We start from the raw sequence: 18,943 nt of genomic DNA, 5'->3' as shown, positions 1-18,943 counted from the left end.
CAACCAATCAGAGACGCCCGGTCGATCTGACGACGTTCTGGGGGAAAACTGTCTCCTCTCCATGGAGCTGCTGCATCTCAGCGGCGGCGTGCGTTGATGGAGAGCACCTCTTCACGTTTACACACCTGTTTGTCAGACTGACAGCCGACCAACGCAAGCAACATGGACATCCTGAAGTCTCTGGGACACCCGGAGGAGATATTCAACCTGTTTAAGTTTAAGATGGGGGGATGTAAAGCCGTCATGCCAAAGTTGGATTATGTGAGTAAAATATATCTCTCAGAATACTGATGATGAAAAAACGCTGATGATTTTCAATGATTGTGTGCGGCTGGATCTTTATTTCACGTATCAAGTGTTCACGCAAGTGTTCACGCACGGCGCTGACCTTTTTTTTTTCTTTTTTGAGCGTCGGATTTGTTTCATTGTTGCAACGCGGAAGATAGACACACGCAGCACTGTATTGCAATGGATTGACTTGTAGGCTTCGCTGTTTTGTTGCTAAATGATCCTGTGGGAACACAGCTGCTTAGACTGTGTCAAATTAGATCGGTGTGCTCTCAACCTGAGTTGGCTCACGTACAACATGACCATTGACTCGGGATTTAGGTTACATAATGAGCTTGGAGGGTTCACCGGTGGGGAGAGAGATGCCGTGCGCATGTCCCTCGGCTAATTCCAATGTTTTAACACCACCGTGACCCGTAAAGAGACAGAGCCTGCACATACTACACCATGTAGTCTCTCCTGGGCCTTTATTTTGACAGGCAGTAGCATTAAATCTGTGATAAAATGTTGTAGATAGATTTGTATGAAAAAGACGCTGCTGTCATTCTCCCTGTCTACCACCAGGGGTCAGAAAAACGCACAACTATCGCGGCACACTTCCTTACACAACTTGATTTACTTCTGCATTTTAACAACTATTATTTGACGTTCTGTGTTAATCCGCAAGGAGATTATACATAGCATTTTTTAAGATGCATGTGCTCTCATGTGTATGAATCACACCCAATGAAGGAGGTTGTGTGAGTGCGCTAATCCCCAAGAGACAACATTAGCGAGCTGCATACGCACATTCGGTATTTTAGTATCGTGCACCCTGCTGTGCAATGACACTTCTAGTGCGTTATAAGTCCTTGGCAGTTTAATGTGTAGACTCGTGGGGCCGTTGTGGGGCTGTGCAGCCAGGAAACGGACTGGGAAAGTGCAGCTGGCGTTGTTTTGGTCGGAGGTGGGAGGAGTGTGAGTGTTCGGTAACAGCAGATCTACAAACACTTTGCACTCACCCGACGCATACAAACACCGAGGTTATGTTGTTTGAAGGTCAGCGGGGCGCTTGATTTAACTCTCCTCGACGTCCTCCATAAAGATTTTTCACCTAGCGTGTCCTCTACATGGACTTCGCGTTTCCAACTTCCCCACCAGCCGTGGCGTCGACATGGACACAGTCGCTTGGTAGTTGCAGGGCCAGGTTTTCGCATGGCCGGAGCTTGCTGCAAGTGTCCAGTCTCTCTCTCCGTGTTCAAGCGCTCTCTGTCAGTGGCCGCCCCGCGGGGCTGCGGCTCCGCTCCTCGGTCCCTCCTGCAGGGCTGGAGGCTCGGGGAGCGGGGCCTGCACGAGGCCGCCCGACCCTCCAGCGCCCTCAGACCCGCAGGCTTCCACCGACAAACCGTCTTCCTCTGTCTCTCTTGCCAGGAGTCCATGAGCGTGAGTCTTAGGACCTGTTACCTATACCTGAACCAGACCAGCCGCAGCTTTGCAGCCGTGATCCAGGCTCTGGACGGAGAGCTGAGGTGAGTAAATCTGTGGTCTGAGTGCATGTGGCTAAGGTGAGGAGGGGTGTGTCTGCAGTCTGCAGGCATGTTTTCTCTGGTGAAGCACAGGAATAAGGGGCGTTGGTTGGCGTGCTCTATTTCCAGCAGTTTGTTAGAAATTTCCAGTGGAATTTGGAACTTTCACACACACACAAACAAAAAACAAACCAACAAAAAAAACTAACAGAAGCTTGGATTCAATCCACAACCTTTTTGTAGCGTTTGCGGCGATTTGCGTCACTCTAAAATGAGCACACACTGTCCTTTATTGTACATAACCTTTGTACAAATAAACAAAAGTTATTTTATTTGGGAAATAAAGAAGAATTAATGTCATCTAAATGACACAAATTACGTTAATTTGCACCATATTAAGAGTTTTAGGATTTGTTTTTCAGTCAGTGCTAAGAATCTGTACAGATAAAGTGTGCCATAAAACATTATCAAGGCTATAATTAAACATTGATGAAATTTTATTATTGATTTGGCACATTTACAAACGGACAAAGTATCTGCTCCAAAAGGAAGATTTCCATGTTTTTCAATTTGTCTCCAGTCAGGATGCCTCAAAACATAAATTCACAGTGACAAAGCAGAGTAGCAGCTGGAAATGTTTTGGCTGTGGCAGTGACTTTTTGCACACTGATGTTATTTTTTTTTTTTTTTATCTCCTCTTAAATAATTAACTAATGGATGGAATTTCATTTACTACGAAGAAGCGGGCATGTAGGAGGGTGTCATATGTGTCAGTGATTTGATGATGTGCAGCAGGAATTAAACCACTAATGTTACCGTGACAACACGCAGCTGCTGCTGTCAAGTTTAGACTCAATATTCAGGTCTGAACTGTCAGTAAAGAAACTCTGTATAAACATCCATCTTTATATATCAGCCGTCAAGAATAACCTGATCTGCTTGCAAAGTGAATAGGTGACAACTTTTCATTCATCTTTCTATACGTGAAAGATTCTTCAGTCGTCTCGTCTCCTTTTTGCTGTCTTTGCGATTCAGACACGCCGTTTGTATTTTCTACCTGGTGCTCCGCGCGCTGGACACAGTGGAGGACGACATGACCATCCCCCTGGACAAGAAGGTGCCCATGCTGAACGACTTCCACACCTACCTTTATCAGGACGACTGGTGCTTCACCGAGAGCCATGAAAAAGATCGCCAGGTCTTGGAGGATTTCCCCACAGTGAGTAGCGCCGCATGACGACACCCGACGAGCCATTGCGTCAACGGATTGATAATAAATTCAGTTGCTACAATTTGAATGCAGATATCACTGGAATTCAGAAACCTCGCTCAGGAATACAGAGACGTCATCTCGGATATCTGCCACCGGATGGGAGTGGGGATGGCTGAGTTCCTGGAGAAGAAAGTGGGATCTATGAAGGAGTGGGACAAGGTAAAGACAACAAAATAGAAGACCTCAGTGCTCTACAGAAAAATAGGTGCTCATTTTGACTTTTGGTGTGGGCAGTTTTAAGGACAGGACAACAAAAAGAGATGAAAAGTCAGCCCATAGTTTAAGCAGGTCACAGAAGGTTGTGTAAATGTTTAATTAAGGAAGTCTATTGACAAATTAACAGCCCCTCAGGATATGCCAGGGGCTGTGTGTGTGTGTGTGTGTGTGTGATGGTGAACCAGTATTTTGTCCCACACGTAACGGCTGCCTTCCTCTGTGCAGTACTGCCACTTTGTCGCTGGTCTAGTCGGCATCGGCCTGTCACAGCTCTTCTCGGCGTCCCAGTTGGAGGATCCTGAAGTGGGCCGAGACACCGAGCTGGCGAACTCCATGGGCCTGTTCCTCCAGAAAACCAACATCATCCGGGATTATCTAGAGGACACGCAGGAGGGACGTCACTTCTGGCCACAAGAGGTAGAGATTTGGTTCGTTTTTTCGTCTGCGTGTTTGTGTGCCCGACCTCAGCTCAGAGTTATGCAGCGCTGTGGGGCTCATTTTGTTTCCAGTGCGTGTTGAGCAATTCACGCTTGTACAAATGGTGTTTTTACTGCAAAATGAACCCACTGAAACTTAAATATTAGTTTATTTGATAAGGTATGAAGACATTTAATCAGAAGAATGCACTGATTTTCTAGATTCTGTTCATATTATGTGCCTCTGGTGTGTAATAATGTAATGCATGCAACAAGTCATTTAATAACGAGTTGTTGCATGTGTTGCTAGAGCTCTGACTAAGAAACCCTGTCCCTCCTGTGATGATGTTTTACTATGTAGCGTTTGATGTGTCCCTGTGCAGGCCTGGAGTAAGTTCGCTGGTCGTCTGGAGGATTTTGCCCAGCCCGAGAAGCTGGAGTGTGCTCTGTCCTGTCTCAACCTGCTGGTCACTGATGCTCTACGACACGTCCCAGATGTGATCACCTACCTGTCTCGGCTGCGCAACCAGAGCGTCTTCAATTTCTGTGCAATTCCACAGGTGGGAAACCTTCCAACAGTTACTCCACAAAGCAATCGCAGCGATATTTGAACTGTGCCACAAGCACCTCCGGTTAAAGTTTAGCCCTGTGGTTCCAGCGTGGTTCTGCGTCAGCGGTGCAGAGAGCTTTGCTACATGTCGTAGCTGTCTGCTGCCACCTAGTGGTACTGACATCAAATACGTGGAACAGCTTGAAAATGTAGATTGCTCTTGTCTTTATTTGTTCTATTGTAGATTTTCTCCGCATGTGGAAAATACTGGACAAAGAAGTTCTTTGTATTAGAGCGAACCCCAGTTAGAGTTAACTCTTTCAAACCAATCGGCACTTACCTACACCTACACATAGTGGATACATAATTAGCAACGTGGATCTGTAGAGTCTTCATCTAATATTATTAAATCTAGATCTGCAACTTGGAATTATATGAAATAGGGATAAATGTGTTGAATATTTTCTATATGAATTATTTGTGTGAAATGGCGAAAAATGCCAATGCGGGATCTCTGAGCTCTGCAGATTCTTTCGTCAAAAGGCCAGAGATATTCCATGCACAAGTATATACGTACACTGATCAGGCATAACATTATGACCGCTGGCAGAAGTTTAGAAGTAAATAACTTTGACTATCTTGTGACAATACACTGTTTAGCTGTGTAGCTAGAAAGGTGGTTATAATGTTATGCCTGACAGGTGTAAGATAACATATCAAATGTTTTGCATTTGTTGCTTTTTAAAAATGATGCAACTGTGAACTTTTCTTAGGCGATTTGGTAGATTGTTTCAGCACACCTCTTTATTTATGGACAAGATGTCGTTCCTCTGTTGACCAGGTGATGGCAATAGCTACACTCTCTGCGTGCTACAACAACCCCATGGTGTTCCAGGGAGTGGTGAAGATCAGAAAGGGGCAGGCCGTCACCCTCATGATGGAAGCCACCAACATGGGGGCAGTGCAGACCATCATCACCCAGTACAGCCAGGAGGTGGGCGTAGTGTTGCATTTAAATGCCTGTGTGCTATGTTCTCAAAATGACAAAAAAGATTCTTGATTCTATGTTCTCCGGCACTGAGCTGTCTTCTCTTTTTCCCTGCAGATTTTACAGAAGGTCACCATCACTGACCCGTCACGGGACAAGACCCTGCACATCCTGACTATAATCCTAGAGAAGTCCGCCCTGTCAAAGTCCAGCCTCGCCACCAGGACACACCACCTGTCTCCCATGTACCTGTCTGCTGCCATGCTGCTCGCCGCTCTCAGCTGGCAGTACCTCAGCACCACAGCGGCACAGACGCAAGGAGCCGGCGAGGGACAGTGAACCCATTCACCTTCACCTTTCCCGGGATATATAAACTAAAGTCGCCCCTGTGTACACTGTGGAGTTCCAGTTCTCCTATGACTTTGGGAATCTGAAGCATTTTTTTCCCCCCACTTTGCTGTTTGATTGTGGCTGTTTTACAGAACCACGGACACACCTAGACTATGGTGGGGGTTCTGGTAGCACACTGTCATTAGCTTAAATTGTGGTAGTCCATCCTGTGTCCGGTTAAACTGTTTACACACAGTTTTGTGTGGTAATATTCACCAGCATAAATGGAAAATCGAAGTAATTCAGGGTGTTTTTTTTTGTGTCATTCAATATTTATGTTTCTTTTTTTTTCTTCTTTTTGTTTGATTAGTTTACAACTATTAGAGTTATTATTTGGATTGATTACATTTCAGTTGTTCAACATTTTTATTTTTCTGGTTTAAGTTGAGTGAAATGTTGAAAGGCCCAAGACATGACAATGCCAATTTTTTTTTGGGATTTTGGGGAACACGGTAACCTAACTTCATTAAGCTTTTTGTTTAATTCAGTCTCAGATGTTAGTTTTCTTATTTCTCGTGTCGTGTTGCTATGTCTGTAAGGGAGAAACACTTGAAGGGGTAGGTCGGTCAGTGTATCATGTACCACAGTGTGGAGATGCAGGGAGGAGCCCAAAGGTTCATTAGATTAAAACAAGGCCCAGCTAAAAATGATAATACTAAGAATAACATATGTTACGTATGATATGTACCGTATCATATCAGAAGATGATCGATGCTTCACTGCCAGATATTCAAGCAGGAAACTGAAGTGTTTATGTCAACATATGCTCTTTTCAGATCTACCAAACTCCATTGGCGCTTGACAATTATCTTACCTTAGAGTACACAGATGTTGCTGCTATAGACAAATAGATAAAAATCTATATATATTATACATATAATATTCCATATAAAAGAATATAGTATGTACATATATATATGATATGAAAATATGGGATATATGAATTTGGTATTTAAAAAAATGTTGTGTGCTAACATAACAAAGTCTGTGTAGCTTGGCGGCTTTGAAGAGAGTGTTATAGCTGTTTATTTGGATTACTTCACACATCCCCACTACAAAAAAAAAAAAAAAAAGAGTTACACCAGTGCAGCGTGTCAGCACAGACGTCGAGAACGACTTCAACTCACCGTAGAGCTTCGTTTCTGCACTTTTAAGTTTGAATTTCGGTCAAAGGATGTGCAATACCAATGTGGACTGTTGAGAAGACAAATATATTGGAAGAACATTCGATACATGTATGTATTCTCCATTCGGAAACAGCACTTCGCGTATTGCTAGCTAAGTGTCCTTATCACAGCTTTGGTGAGTAGAAAGGCTAGCGCAGAGTAACCTTGTACAGAGCCAAAGGAGAGCTACAAACATTGCTATGTAATGTGACATTGATTTGTACATATTTGAACTAATAAAGAGGCGAAAAAATTGAATCGGTGTGAAGACTAGACTTTTTGTGATTAACAGCAGAGGTTCAGTGTTCGCACAACGTGCCGCGGTTTGGCTTTTTGTTTCATGGGAAGTACTAAAATAAAGTAGGGCACCTGTCCACCTTGTTGGTCACATGAGATGATACATTTATTGCTCAGGCATGTGATTCTATGAACGCAGGCTTTAAAAGAAGAAAACAAAAGCCAGTGAAAGATTCAGTGAAAGAAAAGAAGTGAGCCAAAGAAGAGAGTCTACTGAAGCAGCAACACAGGTAAAGGTCAGGACTTCCTGCTATAATGTATTTAACATTTGAAATACTTAATGTCTGTATGTATGCTGATGGAGTACATGTGTTACAGTGATTGGATATCAACAGATATTAGAACTACTGCTAATAATAATACCTTCTTGATTAGTTGAGACTAATTTTCCACTTCTTTATTTATTTATACATGGTAACCATCATACATTATATATGTGATTTCAGATCTGGAATATGAAAAGTTAGTTGCTAATAAAGCAGATCCCTTATGTATAGCTGCGGTATAAACTTGCTCTGTGGGATTGCAGCTTCTTTTAACTTATTAAGTTTTGCCTTGAATCGCACTTTCATTGACGTGTGAAATGAAACAAACTTCTTCTTTTGAGTTTTTACTGCGCGTGTCTGTGCATATGCGTCATGGTCTGTGCTCACTGGCTGTTTTGCAGGATGCGTGCACTGTTCCTCCTCAGTGTGGCGGTGGCGGTCTCCGTCACCTCGGCATACCGCCACTACTCTGTCATCTCCTCAGAGATGGCCGGCTTCGTCAACAAGGCCAACACCACCTGGACTGTGAGACCGTTAACTTCCTTGCTTTTTGGACCACGTCCATATGTGCTGATAGAAAATCCTAAATTTAACTTTTCCCTTTGCTCCAGGCCACGAAGAACTTCCATGACGTCGATGTGAGCTACCTGAAAGGACTGTGTGGGACCATACTGAATGGACCCAAGCTGCCAGAGGTGTAAGTTTGTGTGTGTGTGTGTGCGTTCAGCTCACATGTTCAACCAGGTGACAGTCAGCAGGCTCTTCTTATCTGCATCATTACATTGACTATCCTCTGCGGTTTAGGGCTCATGACGTCGAAGGCATAAATCTTCCAGACAACTTCGACTCACGTCAGCAGTGGCCCAACTGTCCCACAATCAAACAGATCAGAGACCAGGGCTCCTGTGGTTCCTGCTGGGTAAAACAAACTAAAGAAGGACAAATAAATAAATAATAATAAAAAAAGACAGTCAAGACTCTGTAAAGGTGAATCAAAAGATTAACGTGTCCTTTGTGTGATTTGCACAGGCCTTTGGGGCAGCTGAGGCTATATCGGACAGGATATGCATCCACACTGGTGGTAAGGTCTCAGTGGAGATCTCCGCTGAAGATCTACTCACCTGCTGCGATGAGTGTGGGATGGGGTGAGTTCCATTAAATCAGGCCAAGGACCCCAAACTAAAGGAGAGATTAAAGTAGGGACCCCCTACCTTCTACAGTTGCTCCATATTAAACTAGTGCTATTTAAAAATACACATTTGTATTATCATTTTATCCTTGAGACTAAACCTTTGAACAGGAAAGCAGCATTATTTTGTTAAAAGCTGGGGACATGTGGTTTTGAAATGGGTGGATATGAATAAGACAAGAACGTCACTTGTGAACTATACCATACTTTGGAAAACTTTTGGAAACATTCTCCCAATGAAACCTTAAATTACTTCCTTTTAAACGCTACTGAGTTGTTTGTGCATCCACTATGTGTGTTGCTGTAGCTGTTTCGGTGGCTACCCCTCCGCCGCTTGGGATTTCTGGGCACAGAAAGGACTTGTGACGGGCGGCTTGTATGGCTCTAAAGTCGGTAAGTTCATCACACACTCGAGCAGCTTTCAGCTTCGCTCCGGTGGCTCAGCGGTGACCGTTTCTTCCAGGCTGCAGGCCCTACACCATCGCCCCCTGTGAGCATCACGTGAATGGAACTCGTCCTCCTTGTCAGGGAGAACAGGACACCCCCAAGTGCGTGCTGCAGTGCATTGACGGATACTCGCTGTCGTATCCGAAGGACAAACACTTGGGTACGTATGGACGCGCAAAGCGGCTTTTCCGTCTCCGCTCGCCTTGTTTCTATTGCTGATTTTTTTCCCCCTCCTCCTCAGGCAAACACACCTACAACGTGCCGTCCAAGCAGGAGCAGATCATGACCGAGCTGTACAAGAACGGGCCTGTGGAGGCGGCTTTCTCCGTCTATGAGGATTTTCTGCTGTATAAGACCGGTGAGACTTTCACTCAGAGCCCTCCTCTACTTATACAAATGTGCAAACACATACCTGCATTGTTTACATTGTCACGGCACGTACTTTGCATTAGTGCTGACCTATTTCCAAGTATTAGTGTATGTTGAAATAAGTATTCAGTTCATTCAGTCATATAAAGTTTGAAGTTTTTGGCAACTGACCAATCTAATGTCTCAGTTTAGGCTTTAAAACATCTGCTGTAAATGGGTTAAATAAGAGAAAACTGTGCTGTTTAATGTAGCAAGTCCTGTCTCAATGTACCAGGTGTGTATCAGCATGTGACGGGTTCCATGCTGGGCGGTCATGCCATCAAGATCCTGGGCTGGGGGGAGGAGAACGGGACGCCATACTGGCTGGTTGCAAACTCCTGGAACAGTGACTGGGGAGACAAAGGTACGACATAACCAGAGGTCAAGAGTTGAGAATGTGGAGTTTTAAGGTCACATATTCTGTGTCGAATGCACAGAACAGACCAACTTTAAGTGGTGTTTATGCTCATTTGGCTACTTAATATATGGTAACGTTGTCCACCTGCCTCTTTTGTCTTCCAATTTCAGGCTTCTTCAAGATCAAGCGTGGAAGCAATGAGTGTGGCATCGAGTCAGAGGTGGTTGCAGGGATCCCACTCAACTAGATAAAATGAATCCTTGCTGCACGCAATTAATCAACAATTAAATTTTGCAGCCTTCACTCCAAGTCCCCACTTAAAGGAAAATACGCCAAGATTTAATGAAGTGGACAGAAAACATATCATTGTGTTGACCACTGTTCTAAATAAATCATGCTGATCTCCAAGTTTCTTTGTTTCAAGCTAATTATTCATTATATCGACAGCTTCATTAGCTTATTTAACAAGGTAAAGATGTTTTCAAAATCAGGCTGTATTTTTGTATATCGTTAGCCTAATAGCATAATTGCCTAATCCATATTTGAATGTTAACAAGAACAGTCCATTAGCAAGTCCATTATATTTTTATTGATATCGTAACAGTACGTCAGAATGCAATAATGCTATTAGGCTAACGATATATAACGTCAAAATGTTCACATATGACAATAGGGGGTGCTGTTGTATAAATGTTATTTTGCATAAGCATTTGTTACTAATGATTAATTATTAATGAATATATTTACCTTACAATATTGACTCAGCTTTATTCAAGAGTTGTTAAAAACAACACAGTTGGCCAAAGTGCTGTAAACAGACATGAGAACAAATAAATCACATAAAAGAGTCAAAACGCATGAAATATTTTACAAAGAAAAAAAAACTATTTAACAATAAAACAATAACAACCAACATCTCAAATTGAGTTTAACACTATACATTTATGCCCTGCTCTGTAAAAAGAATTGGCAAGTACCTGATAACTGACTATTTATAGCATTATAGCATTATTAGAACTTTTGAGCCTACCTTTCCTGTGTATATACAGCTTTTCACCTTTCTTCCATCAGACAATAACAGTAACAACTGCTTGTACAACGGTGCGTCCTGTTATCGCAGCATAATGTGTGACGCCAATAATACATGCGCAAAAACAAAATAACAACAATGTACAACAATTTCAAACAGTTGTAAGACTCTTCAAGTAACATGTAATGTATGTGAACAGCTTGTGAATTAAGCTGTTCATACATGCAGTTTCAAGCGGGAGCCACTATGCGAAATATGGCGCTAATGCGCACTTTAAGCTGTAAGCAAGTTTATAAGCATAAAGGAAGAGTCGTGCGCATGCGTAGCTGTGAGCCTCCATATTTGTAGTGAACAATAAGCATCCGTCAACCAGGAAGCGGAAAGGTCCTGGACGCGATGCTCCTGGATAAAACACCGGTGACTTAAAGCCGACAGGTGGATACCGGCCTCTGACCACCAGCGTGGAAGTCGATGGGTCGTAAGACGTCTTGAAAGTTAGCTGTTGGTGATGAAGGCGGGTTGTCGGGTAAACTAATTCACGTCTTTCTATCACTTCAGTGTGCCGGTATAAGTCGTCCGCGTACCGTCGGCTACCAGGTTAGCGCTCGGCTGTAAGATAGATAAATTAGCGCGATGTTTTTAACGTATGTGGAGCTGTGGAGAACATACTGGGAGTGTGTGTCCAGACCTTACACGGTGCTCATCTGCTCCCTCTCGGCTGCTCTTTACTATCTGTGGGGCCGCAAGTGTCAGGTCAGTCAAGGTTATGGGTAATGACTCCAACACTCTCTCTGCTTGTAGCACACTCTTTTAATTAACCCTCTCATCTCACTTTATTTAGCCTTTCTGCTCAGCATTCCACCTTTTTTATTTATTTTTTTATTTTTTTTCTCATTTTATTTACATTGTTCTTCTCCGCAATAATGCATGTACACTAACACCTTCAACATTTATTCTTTCATTTTTCATCTCATTTCATTTCATTTTTCTTAGCTCTATTGTAACTGCTTTCAATGTAGATATTTTTTTAATTAATTTCTCAGTTTTACTTTCTATTATGTCCTAGTGTGACTTTTAACTTTTAAAAACGTAATAAAAGAATAACTTGTGTTATTTTACACATTAGTTAATGGTATTCATTCATTTATTTATTTATTTTACACCCACTACAGACAAGGGTAGCATAAGGAATGACAATCAATCAATTTTATTCCCAAATATAATTAAACAAATCATAGACCCACCATGAACATCCTCACAGCCAGCTTCACATTTGTCATTAACCGGGCAAGGGTAAGTACAGAAAGGCAAATAAAAACAAACAAACAAAAGAAAAGGGGAAAAAAAGAAAACTAGTCTGCCCAAAGGGCAGCCGCTACCGGCCCACTCGCCGCGGTGGACTATGTAAAGGAAAAAACCCAAAGTAAACCAAAATAAACCTCCACTGCAGGGGCTGAAAATGACCCCCTCGCCCTCCGATACTCTGCATGGAATCAAATGTTCATCTTAAAATGCTTTATTACAGCAATTAAAATACACACTGATTAGATATTAAAAACTACACCTGTACCTAGTATGTCGGAAGATTATGTCCTACCGACTATCAGCTGCTCTCAGGCCAGCAGGGACATAGGTCTAAAACGCACAAAACAGTAATTGTCACGCACATTTAACAATATAAAACACAAAACGACTTCAGCCAACCGATATTGCTGTTCTCGTTTTGTGTCAAATGTTTCACTCCACCGGCCTGAACCGAGAGTTGACAAAAGACCGTTCCTCCTTCCAGCAGCACCACCTGCCACATTTAATTATAAGATGTATTCATTTATTTATTTAGTATATTTGTTTTTATTAAATTGTATCTCTCTCTCTTTTATTTTCCCTTTTTGAGTGGGTTTAGTGAATGCAGACGTAGTATATAGCCCAGTGTCTTAAGATTCTAAACTTTCTACTTAGTTTTACTTTTATGTTGCATACAAGTAAAAATATGAACTGTAATAAAAATGTATAGAAATAATTTTATTTACATTATTACATCTAATACTTACTTAATCCATGAGACAATTTGGCTAGGATTTCACAAGTATATTAACGACTGGCGTAGTGCTGCATCAGCTGTACAAACAGGTAAGTACTTGATAAAGAATATCTGAATATCTATTATGAGATAGATTTTCTCAGTAAGTATATGTTACCTTAGTCCCACAAAATTACCAACGTGCACCCACACCCACCTCTTGTCGACTCTCTCATCTGCCACAGCTCTGACTTGTCCATCTTGTTTTACATTCCTGTGTCACAGGTGTTCATTTTTGTTCCTCTGTTTTCAGACACCAGCCCTTATTTGCGGCGAGGGCTTCAGTGCATTCCTCCACAAGCACTGTCCTGCTGTAGCGGAGACATTCAGTCCCACTCCCTGGTGCTGGGGGGGCCGGCTTCAGACCCTGGTCTGTGCCCTCCTCAAGTCCAGACCATCCGTTAATTATCGCAAGTAGGAAGAAACTCCTTTTCCTTCTCCAGCTGGTCATCTTATGTATACATGAGTGTTTTCTGGTCCTTTTTGTTCTTAATTTATCTAAACTACACAAGGTGACACTCACATTTAAAGAAAGCTTGTATTACAGGCAGGGCTTCATTTCTATTGTACTGTGTGTCATATTTTAGCACATCTTAGTACCTTTTGAGGTGCTGTGTTTGCCCTGTTGAATGTACGACAAACTCAGCCTGTAACCCTTTCAGATTAAATAGTGTTTCAGTAGGTAGAAAGAATTAATTTCCTAACAGCGCTTTTATTGTGAAACATTTGCTTGCAAACCCTTATCCAGCAACGACAGTTGTTTGCAACAATTTGCAATGAAGCTTTGGTGACAAAGTAAATTCCCTCGTGCATCATTAAAGTCTGTCTAAGTCTAAGTCTATGTCTAAGTCTAAGTCAATTACTCCCACTGGGAATGTAATAAGACAATACTACTTTAGAATAGCTTGGTTATATTGTTGAATTTATTAAATGAGAACAGTGGAAATGTACTTTATGCTTTACTGCATAGGTGTCAAACTCATTTTAGTCCATGGGCCACATTCAGCCTAATTTGATCTCAAGGGGCCCGGATCAGTAACACAACAGCATATTAATATATAAATAACGACAACTCCAAATGTTTTGTTTTAGTGCAAATTAGAACATTATGTAAGTGTTTAAATTTTATCAACTGCACTATTACTAAACATGTAATGAACAACCGGACGTTTCTTAAGACGAAAATTGTACAATGTCTGTGTAGTTCTGAGTCTCAGTGTTGTGTTATGTCCACAGCTCTCACTAAAATGAACCCTTGGAATAGTTATCAATAGTTATCAATTGCAGTTAATGCCTTCAATGTCATTTTTGCACTTTGCACAGACGTCCTGGGCCAGATTAGAGTGGCCCGCCAGAAGGTCTAATCTGACCTGGATGTGTTTCCACTAAAAACCAGGTTTCACATAATGGGACCTGACTTTCAATGGACTACTTGAGGAAATAATTTAAATAAGTCTTTGATCTAAACCTGCAATAAAAGTGTATTTTGTTTTGCTAACATACTAATTTCCTGTTCTTTCCATTCACCTCCTAGTGAGCTGATCCGTACAGTGGATGGTGGTCAGATCTCTCTGGATTGGGTGGACAATCGAGCCAGTGTTACCTACCCAGAGTCGTCCACTCGGCCCACGGTGCTGATCCTCCCAGGCCTGACAGGGAACAGCCAGCAGTCCTATGTTCTTCATGCCATTCACCAGGCCACGCGTCGCGGGTACAGGTCAGTTGTGCTCCGCCTACATTTTTTTTTTTTGGACAAAACAGTTTTCTAATGAGTAATTAGTTCATTATATCATTTATCTTGAAAGAGAAACAGAGAAGTCTGAATTAAAGTCAGCAGAAAGCATGTGTCCAGTTGTCGCTGAAGATGTTTTCATAGATATTTGTTTTCCTAGATGCGTGGTCTTTAACAACAGAGGTCTTGGAGGAGAAGAGCTGTTGGTCAGTGCAATCTATTATTCAAGTTTCATTCTAAAACTTTCCTATCCTCATCATTTCACTAAACTTTGAACACATTTTAGAGCCATTCATTTAAGTTGATTAGCCATTTCTCAAAGTGTAAATGAATGAATGAAGGAGAAGCGTTCTCAAAGTTGATCAGGTGCACTTTTACATATCATTTTTTTTCTGTCTCTTTAAGGACTAGTGTCTTAGGATTTAGTGAGATCAAATAACCAAAACAGTTATAGTGTTCAGAATTTGGTTTTCATTCCTATGTAATCACCTGTAATTGTAACTGTAACCAAATGATTCCTTTGTATCCATGTGGGGAGAGAGTCCCTGGAGTACACCATGTTCTTGACCAACATTGCACGGCGTACCTAGAACACTACGTGTTTTCACCTGCAGCCAAAAATAGTCCCAGACGAATGCAGTATTTAGTTCTGCTTGAGTAACCGACAGTAAGATAAGTAAGATTAACCTCAGTGGAGGGAACACATTGTTTGTTTCTCTTTTAAATGCACCGGAAAAACTTGGCAATTAGAAAACACAATGGGGTCAAAGAAGCCTTTGTTAGGTTTGGGTGTTGTTTCTGACAGCGTGTATTAGTATGTAATTACATCCACTATATTATAGCAGCACTTTAGCACTGCATGTAATGGTCCTCCTTTGTCCCTCTGCTCACCGAAGACGCCGGTCACCTACTGTGCAGCCAGTATCTCAGATCTTGACCGTGTGGTTTGCCATGTCAAAGGGCTCTACCCCCATGCTCCTGTGCTTGGTGCTGGTGTATCTATGGGAGGGTGAGTTGGTGTACAGGGTTTCCCCTCGCATGCCGTTTCCAAGTTTATTGTTCTCTTTCTCTATGTTTCCTTTAAGTATCCTTCTTGTCCGACGTCTTTTTCTGGTTCTTTGCTACTCTGCAGCATGATATTGTTAAACTACCTGGGCCGTAAGCGCACAGAGTCGGGGCTGGTGGCAGGCATCACCATCTCTACCGCCTGGGATGCAATGAAGTCCTCTGACTCATTGGAAGAACCTCTCAACTGGTTGCTCTTCAACAAATACCTAACGAATGGCCTGTGTCGATCTGTGACCAGGTCAGATCACACGTGGTTCCATAAGTTCTTGAATTTACTTGACCAAATTGTGTTTGTTGAACCAGTTCAAAAATCAATGTGTTTCTCACAGGCACAGGAAGATTCTGGAAAAAGTGGTGGATGTTGAACACGTCCTGAAGGTATGACTTGTCGTGATGCTTATTCATCATAACGTAAAACTTACGTCAATATGAAGCTGATTCCTGACACACCTGTCACTATGTGATGGGTGTGACATAATGACTCATCAGCCTCCAACAATGTCGAGAAGCACTTAGCCAGTGTTTCAACTTTGAATCTGTCCATACTTGGGAATCCTATAACATTTGTCACTCCAAGTGTGAACACAGTTTTAATTTCCCTACATCATGCACTGTCATCTAATTCCAACCTCTGCTCTAGGCGCAGACCGTCCGCGAGTTTGACGAACGCTTCACGACTCTGCTGTTTGGTTATAAGTCTTGTGTAGAATATTATCGCGACGCCAGCCCGGCCAAAAAACTCCCCACTACAACAGTACCTATCCTGTGTCTCAACGCCACTGATGATCCCTTCTCTCCGCAAAGAGGTGAATACATTGTTTTGGGCTTTTAGTTGCATGTGTGGCAGACGGTGTGTGCATCAGATCCTCAATGTACGTTAGCTGAGACATAAGTGTGACGTTAAATGTCAGATTTCATGAGGGACGGTACCTTCACTGCCTCTGTGTAATGAGGACTGCTATAGATTCAGCTTAGATTGTCTATAAAAGATGGCCACAATGTTGTGACCCTTTGGTTTGTTGGCTCCCAGTTTGAAGCATCAAGTTTGACTTTTTTTAAATTATTTTTTTATTTTTTAAGTTTCGTAAGTATCACCATTACGCACAAGACACTAAATGAATATGAGTAATTACAATGACTTGGACTTGACTTGAAGATGTTTTGGATATATTATGTGTACATATTTTATGTACAGTTTATGGATGGAAATCCAATTTGAAGACATTAACATCTTTCAGATTACTGAGGTCAGGTATGATGTGACAAAGAAGTGTTTCAATGATTATACAGACGTAGCGACACAGTTGAAATTTTCAGTATGTTTTCGTTCCTTTATAATTTGCTAATCATTGTTGATGAAGTTTGGTATATTGAATATTTGACATATTTCATGGCTACAAAAATTATGTAAATGGTGTAAATGATGTAAATTTTTGTGTAATGAGACATTCGTTCACGTTAAATATGACTATGGTGTAATGTATTCTCTGTTCTCGCAGCCTTCCCTGTGTCCATAGTCCAGGGTCTGCCAAACGTTGCACTGCTGTTGACTGCCCACGGCGGACACATCGCCTTCCTGCAGGGTTTGTTTCCGCGAGGTGAGGGCTACATGGAGCGCCTGTTGGGCCAGTTTGTTGAAGCAGTCTTCGAAAACCCGACAGACATCAAGGAGGCCTGTGGCCTCAACGAAGATGAGCAGAGTGAATAACCGCCAGGTGCGAAGAATATGACGCCACTAGCATTAAAGCAGCTTAGCAACTGTCCACATGAATGCATTGCCTAGATCTGCATGCGGTTACACTATCACAGAAATGTTGTGTCTTCGTCACGCTTGCAGTTGGGTGACCAGCAGTATAGTAAAGCGCAACTTGAGTGCAACTCTGTTAACCTACCTCCTCGTCACCTCAGATTCACAACCACAAGCAGCCAGACTAGCTTTAAAGAGAAAAAGGAACAAAAAAACAAAACAAAAAGAAAATAAAATCAAGCTGTGGAAACCGCTTTTTTAAATATCGACAAAATTTTGGAGCATTTTACAAGTTTAGAATTAGTTTAGAATTAACTTAATTAACTTGAACATTATGAAGGTAAGGGAACTACTTGCAATCAAATGTTTTTTCTTCATCAGTCAGACTCCGTCCAGTCTACACAGAACTGTGCTGGTGTACAGTGTTGGAACCACGATGCAAACATGTGTGGAGTTCCTTTTCAGTGATGCTATTCAATGAAGTAATGGATAGAATGTAAAACTAGAAATGAAGTGTTGTAAATATCCTCTTGATATTTATCTATTTAGTGCTTTAGTTTTGGAAAACTTGTTTACCGTGAGGTGAACGTTTGTACTGCAGTACAGTTTGGTTTTTAACAGTTTGTCAGAAGTAACTGAGCCATAGGTGTAAAAAAAAAAAAAAAGTGAGATATTCTTCTTATTATTATTATTTAATTCACATATGATGTGTCTTTTGTTTGTCATTGGTGCATATTGTTAATTGAATAGACGAAGTTTAATTTTGTCAAGATTTTAGCTGCCTTTGGTCTTTCAGTCATGTGACAATTATTTAATGTGTTTGCAGGAATTTTTTCTTGAAGTTAATAACTCTTTGTTTTACAAAGACGAGGTCAGTGTACTGAATGTCATTTTAAGACCACTTGCGAATATACAGATGTTATGTTTGTAATGCCACACACCTCGCTTGATTGTGCTCACACCAATGTATTTATGAAGTTAATACACACACAAGTTCACTGCTTTACTTGACTCTTAACGGGAACTCAAGATCTTTCAGGAACATGAAGATATTAGGATTATGACCACTAAAGCTGCCAATTATTTATTTTTATTTTTTATTATTATTAGTATTATTATTATTCTTTTTTGTAGAACGCTTAGCCTGTTAGTCAGCCGAACTTCCCCTGACCACAACATTTTTGTGAGGAAAATTGGGCTGATGTATTTACCGGTTAAATGGATCTAATTGGTTGTAGGACTATCCAGTTGCGTTCAGAGGCTTTTTTTTTCTGTATTAGTTGAAAATGCCACACATTAAAATCACATTTTAGAAAGAAATATATCTTTTCATTAATTTAAATTAGTGAATTAATCTGCCGTTTGAATATGTTTACCACGTTCACTCGCCTTTAATCTGTATGTTTAATCTGTGAGTTGTGTTTTTTTGTCTTTAGTTGTTGTATCATCAGTTTGTTTGTATTTTATTTAATCACTTGAATTAAAGGATTCCAAGAATACAGGTCTTAATTTCAGCTGCTGTTTTTATA

General features: G+C 41.5%; 3 protein-coding genes across 6 annotated transcripts; all 3 read left to right on the top strand.

Annotated features, from left to right (window-relative positions):
- Nucleotides 1-56: 56 nt before the first annotated feature.
- fdft1 (farnesyl-diphosphate farnesyltransferase 1) lies at nt 57-7,050 on the top strand. 2 transcript variants are annotated; one of them, XM_047574318.1, is made up of 8 exons: nt 57-261; nt 1,699-1,796; nt 2,829-3,012; nt 3,097-3,225; nt 3,508-3,699; nt 4,082-4,258; nt 5,090-5,242; nt 5,354-7,050. In XM_047574318.1, exons 1-8 carry the CDS (start codon nt 163-165, stop codon nt 5,573-5,575), a joined length of 1,254 nt encoding a protein of 417 aa, XP_047430274.1. In that variant the 5' UTR covers nt 57-162; the 3' UTR covers nt 5,576-7,050. The 2 variants fall into 2 exon arrangements, with proteins under 2 accessions (XP_047430274.1, XP_047430273.1); XM_047574317.1 differs by lacking the exon at nt 57-261 and having other exon boundaries at nt 1,087-1,796.
- Nucleotides 7,051-7,185: 135 nt separating this feature from the next.
- LOC124999414 (cathepsin B-like) lies at nt 7,186-10,165 on the top strand. Of its 2 annotated transcripts, none has more exons than XM_047574322.1 (10): nt 7,186-7,319; nt 7,757-7,880; nt 7,967-8,052; nt 8,160-8,274; nt 8,385-8,500; nt 8,852-8,937; nt 9,008-9,151; nt 9,233-9,349; nt 9,635-9,763; nt 9,928-10,165. In XM_047574322.1, exons 2-10 carry the CDS (start codon nt 7,758-7,760, stop codon nt 10,002-10,004), a joined length of 993 nt encoding a protein of 330 aa, XP_047430278.1. In that variant the 5' UTR covers nt 7,186-7,319; nt 7,757; the 3' UTR covers nt 10,005-10,165. The 2 variants fall into 2 exon arrangements, with proteins under 2 accessions (XP_047430278.1, XP_047430279.1); XM_047574323.1 differs by having other exon boundaries at nt 7,197-7,325.
- A 969-nt stretch (nt 10,166-11,134) lies between these two features.
- LOC124999411 (phospholipase ABHD3-like) lies at nt 11,135-18,913 on the top strand. 2 transcript variants are annotated; one of them, XM_047574320.1, is made up of 9 exons: nt 11,135-11,313; nt 13,121-13,281; nt 14,402-14,584; nt 14,760-14,805; nt 15,496-15,608; nt 15,732-15,905; nt 15,997-16,045; nt 16,308-16,473; nt 17,167-18,913. In XM_047574320.1, exons 1-9 carry the CDS (start codon nt 11,296-11,298, stop codon nt 17,373-17,375), a joined length of 1,119 nt encoding a protein of 372 aa, XP_047430276.1. In that variant the 5' UTR covers nt 11,135-11,295; the 3' UTR covers nt 17,376-18,913. The 2 variants fall into 2 exon arrangements, with proteins under 2 accessions (XP_047430276.1, XP_047430275.1); XM_047574319.1 differs by having other exon boundaries at nt 11,143-11,540.
- The last annotated feature ends 30 nt before the right edge of the window (nt 18,914-18,943 follow it).

This window comes from Mugil cephalus, chromosome 21 (assembly GCF_022458985.1).
Source record: "Mugil cephalus isolate CIBA_MC_2020 chromosome 21, CIBA_Mcephalus_1.1, whole genome shotgun sequence".
Lineage (NCBI taxonomy): Eukaryota > Metazoa > Chordata > Actinopteri > Mugiliformes > Mugilidae > Mugil > Mugil cephalus.
The sequence above is the reverse complement of the archived record's forward strand: the minus strand, read 5'-3'. Positions and strand labels throughout refer to the sequence as shown.

Excerpts from the sequence above, each read along its gene's own strand:
- fdft1 (XM_047574317.1), top strand. The coding sequence starts at position 1,483 with ATGGCCGGAGCTTGCTGCAAGTGTCCAGTCTCTCTCTCCGTGTTCAAG. Across the intron at positions 1,797-2,828 it reads GCTCTGGACGGAGAGCTGAG|ACACGCCGTTTGTATTTTCT; the intron begins GTGAGTAAATCT and ends TTTGCGATTCAG. Across the intron at positions 4,259-5,089 it reads ATTTCTGTGCAATTCCACAG|GTGATGGCAATAGCTACACT; the intron begins GTGGGAAACCTT and ends TCTGTTGACCAG.
- LOC124999414 (XM_047574322.1), top strand. The coding sequence starts at position 7,758 with ATGCGTGCACTGTTCCTCCTCAGTGTGGCGGTGGCGGTCTCCGTCACC. Across the intron at positions 8,053-8,159 it reads GGACCCAAGCTGCCAGAGGT|GGCTCATGACGTCGAAGGCA; the intron begins GTAAGTTTGTGT and ends TCTGCGGTTTAG. Across the intron at positions 8,938-9,007 it reads CTTGTATGGCTCTAAAGTCG|GCTGCAGGCCCTACACCATC; the intron begins GTAAGTTCATCA and ends CGTTTCTTCCAG.
- LOC124999411 (XM_047574319.1), top strand. The coding sequence starts at position 11,421 with ATGTTTTTAACGTATGTGGAGCTGTGGAGAACATACTGGGAGTGTGTG. Across the intron at positions 14,585-14,759 it reads GCCACGCGTCGCGGGTACAG|ATGCGTGGTCTTTAACAACA; the intron begins GTCAGTTGTGCT and ends TTGTTTTCCTAG. Across the intron at positions 14,806-15,495 it reads TTGGAGGAGAAGAGCTGTTG|ACGCCGGTCACCTACTGTGC; the intron begins GTCAGTGCAATC and ends TGCTCACCGAAG.